The sequence below is a fragment of the Entelurus aequoreus genome, linkage group LG23 (assembly GCF_033978785.1).
Source record: "Entelurus aequoreus isolate RoL-2023_Sb linkage group LG23, RoL_Eaeq_v1.1, whole genome shotgun sequence".
Taxonomy (NCBI): Eukaryota; Metazoa; Chordata; class Actinopteri; order Syngnathiformes; family Syngnathidae; genus Entelurus; species Entelurus aequoreus.
Window position 1 is genome coordinate 16,413,560 of NC_084753.1, and position 14,633 is coordinate 16,428,192.

Here is a 14,633-nt window from a genome sequence, read left to right on the forward strand (position 1 = left end):
GCCGGAGCGGGAACGATCACGGGAGCGGGAACGTGAACGAGAGCGGGAGCGTGAACGAGAGCGGGAGCTGTCAGAGTGGGAACGACTCTTTGACCTGCAAAAGCCAAACAAGTGCAGGTTAGAGTGCTAGGATTCTAGAAACTTTGTCATACCACACATGAGACACACCAGATGGCACATGATTTTGCACCCCCAGTCCCAGAGTTAGCCCAATGAGTACTACAAGAACAAAGTACGTACATAATGATGCAAACAGAATAGGATATAAATAGCATAGGTCATAAGTATATTATGACTAGAAAGCCCAAGACTAAAGGACAGCCCAGTTCAGCACAGTCGGACCCGTGTGCAAGTACGTCAGTTTGGTGGAAAATGAGCTAACTCGAGATGGGTTGTGTGGCACAAATGATCAAGCCAATGTACAAAGTATAGAAAACAAATCAAATGTGTTTAATGGTTTGACTACCCAAGAGATCATAGAACAAGCGAGAAAATGCGAGCGGAGTCTGCATGGCTTGCAACTGCCACAAGAACACGTAGCATATTAGCAGTTTAGCTGCTACCAGCGGACCCTTGCTTTTTAATTTCACATAAGATAATCTGAAAAAATGCAGCAAAACTCCCCCAAAAAACAATTCACATCCAAACAGCAATTTTTTTATTAATTCCGATTGAGTCATAATCTTTGAGAATTGACAAAAACATTTTTTTGCACTTTATTTTAAGAATCAATTTTTGGATTAAAAACATTACACAACTTTTATTGATATTGATTTTGCTGCTTTTTATAATTTTTTGGTTTTCTTTTTTTAGTATTGTATTTAATAAGTGGTACAAGTATGTAGTATAGTATAAGTAGTAGTATAAGTAGTAGTATAAGTCGTGCGTCGGCAGCCGAGAGGAGCTTTTGTGACCTTTAACCTGTTTTGACAAGATTTTATTATAACCTATATACCACTTATAATTGTTACGATATTAAGAGAATCGTGTTGAATTAAGAATCAATTCTGAATCTTATGGTACTGGAGCCTATCTCAGCTGCATTCGGGTGGAAGGCGGGGTACACCCTGGCCAATTAAGCAAATACGCAATGTACAGTAAGGCTTTATTTTCCTAAAGAGCACAAGCTTGATCTTAAATTACATTAGCTTTGCCATAGACACGCTACTAAATTAGCATTAGTGCTTTTACATCGCGATTTCAGCGCCGAACAAATTTGCTAATCATTACTACAAGATGAACGTTAGAATCAAACAGCTGGTGTGTAACAAGTACAATACTTACAGTATAAATAGTTTGTAAGGCGCAATGTAAGACTCGACTCAGTAGACTGGCACATTTATCTTAATGGCAAAGGCAACTTCCTAGCAAGGTTTAAATATTTGTTTGTACTGTAGCACTTTAAGATTTATTTAAATGAAAAGTGTATAACAAAAAAATGTATTATTATTTCTGGCGGGGGTTTCGGCGTGCTACTCTGATCAGCAGCACTTGAACGCACCGCAAAAACACCTTTGTTTTGTATTTCTCTGAATATAGAACGATCACTCGGTAGTAAGAGCAGTTTGTGGGTTCAAAGTGCACAACTGTTTCCCCTATAAGTAAATGATCATGCCGCCACACCTTCCAAATACATTTTTTTTATTTTTTTTTTTACATGAAAACTAGTAAGTAATGCATAGTCTATTATTTACATGCTGGCCATAATACGTTTGAAAACATATAAAAAATGTTGCTCTATGCTTTATTTTGAAAAATTTGTGCGGGCGTACCTGAACAGAGTTGGCACCCGGCAAGAAAGTTGAAGCGAAAAGCATTTAAAGTTAATTAATGAATTTCATGATCATGCCTGTATAAACTACTCTAGTTCTGTTGACGTTACTACCGACAATAACATCTAACTTTACGCCGTGTGCGTCTCAGAATCTCTGTTTGGGCGTGCATTTGTCCCCATGCGAGTGTGGGTTTTCTCCGGGTATTCCAGTTACCTCCCACATTCCAAAAATATGCATGTTAGCTTCATTGAAGACTAAATTGTCCTCAAGTACGAAAGTTAGTGCGAATGGTTGTCTATATATGTACCCCGCTATCGGCTTTGCTCATTTTGTTAGCCTGTCAATGAGTTTGTCCATTGTGCTTTAGCATTAAGCTAGCGGCATTAGAGCTCAACCTTTATCCTGCATAACCATTGCTTTTTTCAGTTTATTCTAAACTGAAATAATTTAACATGACTCCTACATGTATGTGCACGTCATGTGTACATATAATGTACTTTCCCCAGTGTGCTTAGTTTTACAGTGATAACAAAACACCTCAAGTATTTTTTCCCCCATCTCTAATTCAAAAGATTGTGTACATATTTGGCAAAGTAAATTGCAACATTCAGGGAGCACAGAATATAATGAAGCTCTTTGTTACATTTTACAATAATCAGCAACAATTGAAATTGCATTAAACAAAGAGCATTGACTGCCAAGTCAAATTTCTTGTGTGTTAAACATAATAAAGCTGATTCTGATAATACAAGACAAAATATGTTATTCTTGATAACTAATAAGACAGTTTTGAAATATACATAAAACATTTGTTTAGCCTTTAAAAAAAACAAAACACTACCGTTCAAAAGTTTGGGGTCACATTGAAATGTCCTTAATTTTTAAGGAAAAGCACTGTACTTTTCAATGAAGATAACTTTAAACTAGTCTTAACTTTAAAGAAATACACTCTATACATTGTTAATGTGGTAAATTACTTCTAGCTGCAAATGTCTGGTTGTTGGTGCAATATCTACATAGGTGTATAGAGGCGCATTTCCAGCAACTATCACTCCAGTGTTCTAATGGTACAATGTGTTTGCTCATTGGCTCAGAAGGCTAATTGATGATTAGAAAACCCTTGTGCCATCATGTTCACACATCTGAAAACAGTTTAGCTCGTTACAGAAGCTACAAAACTGACCTTCCTTTGAGCAGATTGAGTTTCTGGAGCATCGCATTTGTGGGGTCAATTAAACGCTCAAAATGGCCTTTCATCTGAAACTCGACAGTCTATTCTTGTTCTTAGAAATGAAGGCTATTCCACAAAATTGTTTGGGTGACCCCAAACTTTTGAACGGTAGTGTATGTATCAAAATGAATGTCAAATTGACCACTGGGTATGAAGTTCGTTAAGAAATTATCGAGTTCGAGCCCATTATCAAATCCTGTTATCGAACCGATTCCTCATCGAATCTCTATCGAATCCAGATAGTGCACACATGTGCACTGAGTTCCAAAAGCCATAGATGTTATATGACTGGATCGGCACGCTGTTTATATGGAGGAAAAGCGGACGTGACTGAGGACAGCATCCGGCCGTTATCGGGTGAAGGTTTCAGGTGAGAGAGGACGCTAAAGGCACGCCCCAAGTGAGCATATAGTGCTGCTATGTGCGTTGTAAATTAAAAAATTGCTGACAAACACATCACCAACACGGACGAGGTGTCGCTCACTTTCGACATCCCGGTGAAGCACACTGTGAAGAAGAAGGGGACCAGCACGGTAGCGAATCGATACGCACAACGGGGCAAGAGAAGTCGGCTTTTACTGTTGTGCTAGCTTGCTATGCTAATGGTCAACGAGACTGACTTTGAAAATGAGAGGGAATCTGGCGTGTTTGATGGAGAACTTGCCCAGCTGTTCATTTCGGACACAGAAGATGAGGACTTTGATGGGTTTGTGGATGACGATTGATCAAAAAATAATGTGAGTACATTGATAAATACTCTAATAAAGTACAACCGAACTCAGCTTTGCTCCTGCTGCCTTTTTAAAACAGCGTCCATGCATGCTAGCGTATGTTTTAAGCTAGCGTATGTTTAACCATGCCTGCGCCCAAAAATACGCTGTGCCTTATTTATGCGTTAAATACAGAAATAGCACTCGTAACGGATACGGCGCCTTTTAATACGATGCACCCTATGGTCGTGAAAATAGGGTATAGTGGCTTCGATAACGGGAAACAGTTCTCAAAAAGGGATTCGAATCCATGGAATCTGTTCTTTTCTTATCGAACAATCGGGAGAACAGGTTTCGAACATCATCCCTATTGACCACGCTCCTAGCTGCGCCCCCAACGCCACATATATAGTGGCAATCTAGGGGAAACCAATTGACTAGCTTAGTTGTTCGGACAGCAATGTATCAACATACATGTGTCAATTTGCATGTGACTGAAGCATTAAGGGGTGGGACTATCACGGACTAGCTGCAGTGAGCTAAAAACAACCACCAGGTAGCATCTGTGAGCAGATAAGGTATCATCTCTTTCTGACTTACTGGGTCGGTAGTGCATTCTTCACTCACGCTTTAAGTGAAAGATTAAGCATAATTACAACCTTACCCACTGTGGCATTTAAGATAGCGGGCTGGCACCAGTCCGTCCGTGAGTTATCAAAGCGCAGTTATTAATTACTGTTTTTCAATCATTTCACTTAAAACGATAACACTAACTGTTGGGAGTTTTACTGCACAGACTCGGAAATGTAATGGGAAAAGTGGGCTGTCATAAGTGGGTATCACAGTTATTATAATTAGCTCAACAATAAATGTTCAAATAAAAAAAGTTGATTTAATATTATTAAACAATTTACATGTATTATTGCACACCAAAGTACAGAGATTAGAACCGAATCGGTTATAATGTGAAATTTACCCAATTGGGTTTCATATGTGTACCTAATGGAAAATACATACCAAATACAAAGGCAGGTTCTTGATGCCTACTACTGATAAATGTGAACAGAAAAACTCACCTCTTCTTGGATGCTTCAACAAGCTTAATTTTCCTGCCATTGATTTCCTTTCCAGCAAGTTTATCAAGCGCATTTTGCAGGTCACTGTAAGAGGCAAACTCAACCACTCTGGAAAGAGACAAACATTGTCAGGGTGGATTTTTACACCAGGGGACTTGCAGGAAGAGACGCCTCACCCTTCATTGAGTTTGGGTCGATGTGCGTCTGCAAATGTCACCTCTCCAGCTTGCCTCATGAAATCTTTCAGGTCCTACACATGCAAACACTGGTTACTTTGGGGAGAGACTCGGGGCACAATCACAGGCTGACACATAAGTAAGGACTACTTTGCTCAAAAGGAGAGATGGTTAGGTTGTGACTATTGAAATACTACACAAGATGGCCAAGAACCTCAAACCTACCAACCTCTTGTGTCGTGATTTATTGTGACAACTTTTAGGGCCGAAACAAAGCAAAGGTGATGCAAATTTAGAATGAACCAATGGCGTGTCAGCTTTGAGATTCTTGGGCCGCCCCTTTTATTAAAACTGCACAGACCATCTGCATTAAGTGAACTGCAGTGGCACCGCTTGGGCAGAATTTGGCACAAAGGGCCCCATTTGTGCCAGGGCTCCGCGCCGGGACCGCCCCCGCCTCGGCACCCTGCCTCAGCTAAGAGAGTGAACAGGGTGGAAGAGAGGAAACTACTACCTGAGAGCGAAACCCTTTGGGGTAACAGCCGATTATATCCACAGGCACCTGGGAGGCATTCACACTCTCTCTCTCTCTCGCGATGTGCGGGAAGACCAGAGGGGGGTAGGGAGGGGGGATATCGATCGATCGAAGCCCCTCAATTTAACGAACCATCGATCAACGCGGCCATCGACTCTCGCTCTCTCCTCTGCTTTCTCTCTGCCAACTCTCTGTTTCCTCTCCCTCGCTCTCAGCCACACACCAGGCGCCCCCTGCTTTGGACAGAGGGCGTTGCGAGCGAAGGGGCCACCAGCGCCACTACTGGGAAGCGAGCGCTCCCATGACCAGCAGGCTTCAACTAGTAGAAGTAGGATAGACTGGCTGACACCACAGGCTCAACCCAGACAGAAGGACCCAGAAGGGGTTAACTCCACCATAAGCGAGCTCTTCCACATGACACAACAGTCAAGCTGGCAAATAAAGGGGTGAAGAATTGGTTAAAATTGGAACAGAAGAACAAATTACTTGTTTTTTTCTTGGACTTACAACAGTTTCAATTAGGTTTAATTTGGACTAAAATAGCTCTTAAGATTATACAAATATGGCTGAATTTAGTTACCACATTTCTGACTAAACAGTATTACAATGAATACTATGGAGGCTAATGTCTGGTGTTGCAGCTTTGAATTAAAACTATAACACAACACATAACTTTTAGCAATACTGACCTGCCAGCTGACACGGGAGGACAAGTTTTCCACAATCAGACGGTTCTCAGTGCGCATCGGAGGCGGGTTTCGACTGAAAGAGGGGCAAAAACCTCAGAAACATTGGAATAACATTACACACAGTGGAAACTCTGTCTACAAACTCCCTCATTGTACAAACTTTATTTACTGACCGCAAACGGCACAAAAATATGATTTCTTGTACAAACCTAGCTTTAGTCTACAAACATTTCATCTGCCCATTTTGTGCCTGCAGTGCAGATACTTTGTGCACATCCATTGATTGCTTGTGCTCACTGCTCATTCAGTCAGCAGTCCTGCGGTTAGCTACTCTGCTACTTTGTGTGCTTTTCAGCCATTTTTCTAGTTTTGCTTGTTCAATGAGTTCAATGAAAGTAATGGAAAAGCAATGTGTGGTTTGAAACATTCAAGGAGTGTCCACAGCGTTGTAAACACTGCCCCCCCCCCCTTCAGCTTCACAAAGATTAAAGTGGATTTTATATTTTGTTCCTAATCATTGTAGCAACCTGGCTGTAGAAAGTTTAGTTTTTATGATTTCAAACTGAGTGCACCACTGGGCTAGTGACTGTGTGTGTCAGCAGTGCACGGGTTGTTTTTCCTTTATTATTAAATAGAAAATTCATCCATTACCCCCTTTTTGTATTTTAAATACAGTAGTGTATAGCATTTTATGTTGTTTCAAAGTGCACAAACATTGGCTAAAATATTGTTAAAGGCTGCAACCCACTAAGTCATAATTGCATTGTTTTTTTAATTGAATTGAATTATATTTATATAGCGCTTTTCTCTAGTGACTCAAAGCGCTTTACATAGTGAAACCCAATATCTAATTTACATTTAAACCAGTGTGGGTGGCACTGGGAGCAGGTGGGTAAAGTGTCTTGCCCAAGGACACAACGGCAGTGACTAGGATGGCGGAAGCGGGGATCGAACCTGCAACCCTCAAGTTGCTGGCACGGCCGCTCTACCAACCGAGCTATACCGCCCTTATAGAGAAATTTGCTTCAATATACAAACTTCTATTCCAGAAATCAATTAAGTTTGTAAATGGAGATTCCACTAAGTTCTCTAAAATTAGAACCTGTATACGTCGTTAAGTATAGTGCTAGAACGTGATACCTCCGATTGTTCTGAGAGCCTCGACCGTAACGATCAGAGAAGCGGCCTCCTCCTCCACCACCGCCGCCGCCACCACCCATGCTGCCTCCTCTTCCTCCTCCTCCTCCTCCCCCTCCTCTGCCGCCTCGCAGACGCACACGAGCGTGCTCTATGGTCACCCTGGCATCACAGGAAATAAGGACAACAATTCGTTACGTACATTTGGTTGATAATTTTGCTATAAGTCGTAGAACGTAATAGAAATCCCCCACATGAATCCAAATAATCCACAAAAACCAACGTGTCAGACGTATTACTATGACAAGAGGCTTCTGCACCACTGGGTTACTTTATTTAACTTCAAATTAAGCACAATATTAAAAAACATGCATGCTACAAACTCACACAGTAATAAACGTAGATAACAAATTGAGTATTAATAACTAACAAGTGGTATTTTCTGTGTCGACAGAATTATTGCATATCGAGCTGCTTATACTCTTATATTATTGTTCCATACATTATTCAGAAGTTCCTAATGAAGCGGCTAGCAATGGCGTACTTATTGAGAGGTCGGCGACTCACCTTTCACTACACAGTTCTTTGCCATCAAGTTCATACACTGCATCTTCAGCATCCCTGGGGTCTTCGAACTCCTGGAATAAACAAAGCACACCATGTACTGATTATGGTTATGAAATATTGGACTTTTATTTGTGGCAATCGTGAGAGGGAGAGCAGTGCCAATGTTCCCTCTAAGGTCCGCGTGTGCGCAATTATGCACTGCTCACGCGTCTTCTGCGCACAGCAAATGCATGCCTCGCAGAAAATCAAAAATCCCATCTGAACTCTATACAAAATAAACACATTACAATTTATTCTGTATGATTTTGCAATGCAACTCTGAGTGACAGGTGACAGCAAGAGTGGCCCTAACGGATAAATTAATGTTTGTCAACACTGTTCAATTATCGTCTGTCGAGACGCTTTAAGGACAGGAATTCAAGAGCAAAACTGTTTGTAACCACACTAGTAACATTAGTAAAAAAAACTTATTTTTTAGAAAAACTTGTAATTTTCTGCCATACAAACCAGGCTTAAACCAACTCGTCACGTGACATATCAACAGCAGCCGCTCGCCCCGTCTCACCTGCACCAACACACGCACTCATGGCATTTGTCTAGTGCTGAGTTTATAGCCACACAAAAAGTCGACCAACTCCAACACCACACAATGTGTAAATGCCAGGTTGTAACACTATGAGTCCTCAATCAGATGTGTTTATTTTACTGCCATTTATTAAGAATGTTAATGTAAGGATAATAATCCTGAAATGCTGTCACTAGATTTCATAAATGCTAATAGAAAGATGTATTTTACAGACAGAAAGTTACAGGAACTAAATGTGATCTCTGAAAGGAGTAACATTTATTTCCAAGGCAGGACACCCAGCTAGACATACAATACGAGCACATAGCTTATGAATATTTTTTTTGTCGTTGTTATATTCATTTTAAGGAGGGCCAAATCACTTATATCAGAAAATTATCTCATGAAAATGACTGGTGTCATTTTATTATCATAATAAAACATTTAAATTGTTATGAGGTCAGGTGTGATGCTGGTGTGGCCACATTGTGCACATCTGACGTTGTTCAAGTGTGCTCCACTGAATGCTTAAGGAGTTTGTGCGTTTGCTCACACACATGACAAATTATAGGTAACATTGGACAGCACACCCTGAAGCACTACAGCGAGGGGCACCAATCCGTTGATCAATCATTGGGACCTAAAGCGCTTTGAGTACCCTGAAGGTAGAAAAGCGCTATATATATATACATGTATATATATATATATGTACATATATATATATGTATAACCCATTTATTTATTTACCCGTAGATTTAAAAAATACTAGTGGAAAAAGCACATTATCACACCAGAGCCCTCCCCTAGCGGAGAGTGACCAACAGCCTTGTGAATACGCTTGCTTGTACACTGCCTGCTATTCAGTTATGTATTTTGTTGCACTTCAGTTTTGATTTTATTTGGTGAAACCTGGATAATGCTTCTTTGTCGAGACGTCAGCAAAAACTTACAAAAAAAAACAAGGCCATATTCATATGCTAAAAATCACTGCCTTTTTCATTTTGATGGATTTTTGTGACATTTAAGTTGAACAGACCAATAATTTAAATACCGTATGTAGACGCACTTAAAATGCTTTAATTTTCTCAAAAATCGAGAGTGAGCCTTATAACCTGGTGCACCTAATGTACAATTTAATTTATTGTTGTACTTATAGACTTCAAAGCAATTTTATTTGATACATGGTGCAATGATAAGTGTGACTAGTAGATGGCAGTCACACATAAGAGATGTGTGGACGGCAAGTTAATGTCTGTTCAAAAATGACGCTGGCAAGCAAGCCCAAAACTTTGATGTTTCATTGAGAATATAAAACATTACACACAGCGCTCAAAAACATGTTAAAATATTTTATTACGACTTTGGTAAGCTACAAACCCAAACTGCTTGATGGATTGTTGGCGCATTACGGCTTCCGTAGTCAGACGTGTGCTTCAACATATGGGTATTATGGTTGTGTGTGTATAGGGACCCCAAAATGGCATCTATTAGGAGACATTATCTAGCGTTTTGTTTTGCAATATTATGCAAAAGCAAATTTTCTTACTTCTTGGTATCTGTTGATGTGTATTTCATATCTGCATACCGGTAAGTTCCAAACATTTGCAAGCGTCCACCATTGTATATAAGCTCCTCTTTCTCTATCCTATTGTTGTGGGGCATTTATTCTCCACTGTTGCCATTTCTCATACAAAGTAGCATAAAGTTCTAACTTATATCTGTGAGTAGCCTCGCTTTGGAAGCGATTAAAAACTACCGGTACAACAAAGATGACGGGGATAAGACGCTATCTAAGTGGAGGCATGTAAATAAGACCTGAAGAGACGTGCAGAAAGCGGCTTGAAGATGGTCTGTAAACCATAATCAATGCAACATTTTGACCAAAGAACGACTATTGCATAGTATTGCATTGTAGACCACAAAGTAGTGTTTTAAATGTCGGGAATAAAAATCATAATATGAGCCGTTTAATGCACCTTATGTATGAAAATAGACCTGCTCATCAACAGCGCGCCTTATAAACCGGTGCACCCTATTGTCTGAAAAATACAGTACTTTAATATAGATTAACTGATGAGTAATACATACCTCTCGGGCCCTGTACGGTAAACACAATTTTAAAATCACACTGAACACCTAATCTCTTAAAATGAAGGTGCAAAAATAAGAAACATGTAAGAAATGTTTAATAAAGTATAACAAAATAGTGCATAGTAGGGGTGTAACGGTACACAAAAATTTCAGTTCGGTCCGTACCTCGGTTTAGAGGTCACTGTTCGGTTCATTTTCGGTACAGTAAGAAAACAACAAAATATTAATTTTTGGGTTATTTATTTACCAAAATTGCAAAATCTTCCACCAGAAATATTTTTCTTAGGGGAATATTTGATGTGAAGTAATCGGAACCTTGGATAGGTCAATAATTCATAATAACATTGATTTTGATTCAATATTATGTTTTGAGCAATGACAGTTTGAAAGAAAAAAAAAAACAGCTTTGTTTTATTAGTCAACATTGCAAATTTTTCTAAATTACATTTAACCTTTAAGCTTTTTTATTTCACTTTTGTTATGGTTTTGTTTATTTTAATAGTATTTTTAGAATGTGCCGTGGGCCTTTAAAACATTAGCTGTGGGCCGCAAATGGCCTCCGGGGCACACTTTTGACACCCCTGCTATAGATAATAAAAAATGTAATCTGATAAATTTATGGATAAAAAGCAGAGCCTGGCGACGCATGCGCGTTTATCATTACTCTCTCGCTCTCTCTGTCTCTGCTCCTCCCTCACGAATGCTGCTCCATGTACAATTTGTTTTGTTTTTAACCCCTTCTTAACCTTGAACGTACATTGAAAATACACGCAACCCTAACTCAAAATGCCGGACATTTGAGGCATTTAAGAAACTCTGCCCGCACAGCTCCGCAAAAGAGGACATGTCCGGTGAAAAGAGGACGTATGGTCAGTCTATTGTAGCCCGTTAGCGGCATGCTAGCAGCTAACGGGCTACAATAGACTGACCATACGTCCTCTTTTCACCGGACATGTCCTCTTTTGCGGAGCTGTCAGGGCGGAGTTTCTTAAATGCTTCAAATGTCCGGTATTTTGAGTAAACAATGCATTGTTACTGCGTTACGCTACTTAATATGTCCGTGTGGAAACTCGTTCGGTACACCGCCGAACCGAACCGGAACCCCCCGTACCGAAACGGTTCAATACAAATACACGTACCGTTACACCCCTAGTGCATAGTGTGAAAATGTATACATAGAGAGACCTGAGAAGAACTATTTTTTGCAGGTTTAGTTCCAGGAAGTTACAGCCGTGTAACAATTCATTTGGACTGTTATTCATAATTAGTTATGGTAAGGAATTTATGTTTTACAGTAATTATTATTTAAATATCATTGGACCAAATTATTATTTTAAAGTAGCTATATTTAGTCATTTAGCTGTATAGTCCTGCACTTTAGTTCCTACCTGTTGTTTCCTTATACCTGAATAGGGAAGAGACAAAGGTTGCAAAGAAAAGAGGTGAGTGCGGCTAAAGACTGGTCCGTTTAAAAAAATTCCAAATAATAAACTGCCATACAATCCAGGTGACTTTTTCTGTTTTATCGTCAATTTCTTTGGCCTGTGCCCCACTCATTTTTAGTTTCTCCTTTCACTCCAGGCAGAGAATCAACAGTGAGACAACATAGCACAATGACACTAGATAGCTGATACTGTTACCTGACTGGCTGTTTGCGTGTCACTCCCATTGCTCAGTGATCACTTCTTGCTTTACAGGTTTACCATAGCATGAGCAACTTTGTTCCTAACTTCCCTTTTTTTTCCCCCCACCCAAAATTAAATAAACATATGTAACAATTTATCACACATTTTTTATTGATAATGATTACATGTCTATCGCGAAATACATTGGTGGCGCTTTATTGGCTCAGCCCTAATACAGCACCATACTCATTGAAGCATTAACCTGACCAATTGTCACAAATTACACCATACAACAGACCTGGGCAAATTAAGGCCCGGGGTCCACATGCGGCCCGTTAAGCTTTTCAATCTGGCCCGCCGGACATTCCCAAATAATTTTTTTAGATCTTAAGATGGAAACTAGCTGCCATTATGATGTGCAGTGATGTTTTCTAAGGACCGCAAGTCTTGAACTATACAAAGTATTTCAATGGTTGGAATCTGCGCTTATGGATGATATACTAGTTACTATGGTATGCGCTTATGGATGATATACCAGTTACTATGGTAATCTAATTAGTTAGTATGGTCATCTAATTAGTTACTATGGTAATCTATGTCACAGCAGCTCAGACGAGGCACGAAACAGTGTGGGCGGGAAGCGTTTCCAAAGATGCGGAAGGAGATTTTCACAATAAAGTTCTAAAGCTTAGTGATGTATCAGATTGTAGGTGGGTTTATTTTGTACCCTTAGCGTTCATATTTCACAGTTTGTTGCATTTTTGTTGCGTTTCACTTGATTGTAAAATATATGTTGATCGAAAGGGGGTGTGACATTCATATTTTTGCAATATTCAGTGTTTTATCGTTCATAGAAAAATGTAAAATTCCATTACGTTTTTTTAAGGCGGTCTGTCATAACATTTTTAGCATTCAATCAGACATAATTGTGAGGTTTTGTATTAGTGTTCCTAAAAATAGACATACCGGCCCCCAGACACATTTTTTTCTCTAAATGTGGCCCCAGGGTCATAACAATTGCCCAAGCCTGCCATACAAGTAACCTACCAAAATACCCTGTATACTGGTCTACTTTGAGGGGGGAAAAAAAACATTTCAAAGCCAGAACAGTAAATAACGAATTTTTTTTTTTTTATGCAACAAGTGAGGTCGCCCCCTGTTGGTGATAAAAAAGAATACAGACAGGAGTGGTTAACAGTTGAAAGATTTACCTTTTTAATATCAGTTAAGCATTTATTCAACTCAACTCGAATAGTATTTTATATCATTGATATTTTACAGTATTAGGTGAATATTTCTTCCTGTACGGGACTCACCACAAAGCCAAAGCCTCTCTTCAGATCAATGTCCCGGATGCGGCCATACCCTTTGAAGAACCTCTCCACATCCTTCTCCCTTGCATTAGGGCTTAGGCGGCCAATGAATATACGAGATCCACTCATGTTTAAATGGGTGATTCTGCAAACATAAAGACATAATCAGCATTATTCAGCAAACACGGTTAAATTGCTGCTTTTTCACTACACACGATTTGCTAGACTACCGCCGTTTAGCTAGCAAGCTAGCTAGTTAGCTCGCTAGCGCGGCCTAACTGCTACGTATGTTCAAACAAACCGCGATAGACTACAATAACGTTCAGCGAATGTAAGATTTAAACATAAAATTCGGTGTTGTAAACAATGTTTCCAAATGTAAATACCTTGCGTTTGCGTTGAGGGGACTCTCGGTGTGCTTCTCACCAGCGTCGTCGAAAGGCAAGAGGAAACAAAATGGAGGTTGTGCGCACGCCTCAAGGCAACCTGTATACAAATCAGCCCACGTGACACTGCAGAAGACGGAAAAAGCCGAAGTGGGACTCGGGTCAGAATATGGTTCGTGTACCGTCAGTTCATTTTATTTACAATTCTGAAACCCAAATCAAAAAACAAAATTAGGGCTGTTTTTCTATTGTTATTATATATGGCAGATTTTAAAACAAACAAAAAAGAGTTGATTTTCATTAAAAAAAATATTGCCATCAATTTGTTTTCCTTTCATGGGTTTTAATGTTTCCAGATAAACACAAAACAGGGAAAAAAATGTTCATCCAAAACAAAACAAAATGTGTTTATGTGTGTGATGGCAAATTGAACCGGAAGCAGTATTTTAGCTTTTCCTTTGCGTTTAGCGTGTTTTTAGCATCCTATTGTTCTTTAAAAAAAAGTCTCATTAAATAGTTGTCCAACTTTTGTTTCAGAAATTGAAAATATAAAAAATGGTCCGAAATTAGTTTTTTGATTTGCATTTAAGATTTTGAAATAGAATGAACACGGGCCGAATATGTTTTGGTCATTGGATTTCTTTTCATCAATGGACATTGAAAAACAAAAAAACATTAGTTTATTTGAATTTCATTTTAGAATGCCTGCGATGAGGTGGCGACCAGGGTGTACCCCGCCTTCCGCCCGAATGCAGCT

General features: G+C 39.5%; 1 protein-coding gene across 1 annotated transcript in view; it reads right to left on the reverse strand.

The window, feature by feature from the left end:
* The window catches only part of srsf5b (serine and arginine rich splicing factor 5b), a 15,324-nt gene extending 1,318 nt beyond the window's left edge, over window positions 1-14,006 (reverse strand). Inside the window, exons 1-8 of the mRNA XM_062034779.1 lie at window positions 13,877-14,006; window positions 13,494-13,635; window positions 7,897-7,967; window positions 7,333-7,491; window positions 6,193-6,265; window positions 4,969-5,042; window positions 4,793-4,900; window positions 1-94 (exon numbers count right to left, since the gene is read on the reverse strand). The exon at window positions 1-94 is cut by the window's left edge and continues 1,318 nt beyond it. Coding sequence (XP_061890763.1) covers window positions 1-94; window positions 4,793-4,900; window positions 4,969-5,042; window positions 6,193-6,265; window positions 7,333-7,491; window positions 7,897-7,967; window positions 13,494-13,619 — 705 coding nt within the window. The 5' untranslated portion in view covers window positions 13,620-13,635; window positions 13,877-14,006. The remainder of the gene's footprint in view (window positions 95-4,792; window positions 4,901-4,968; window positions 5,043-6,192; window positions 6,266-7,332; window positions 7,492-7,896; window positions 7,968-13,493; window positions 13,636-13,876) is intronic.
* Between the last annotated feature and the right edge of the window lie 627 nt (window positions 14,007-14,633).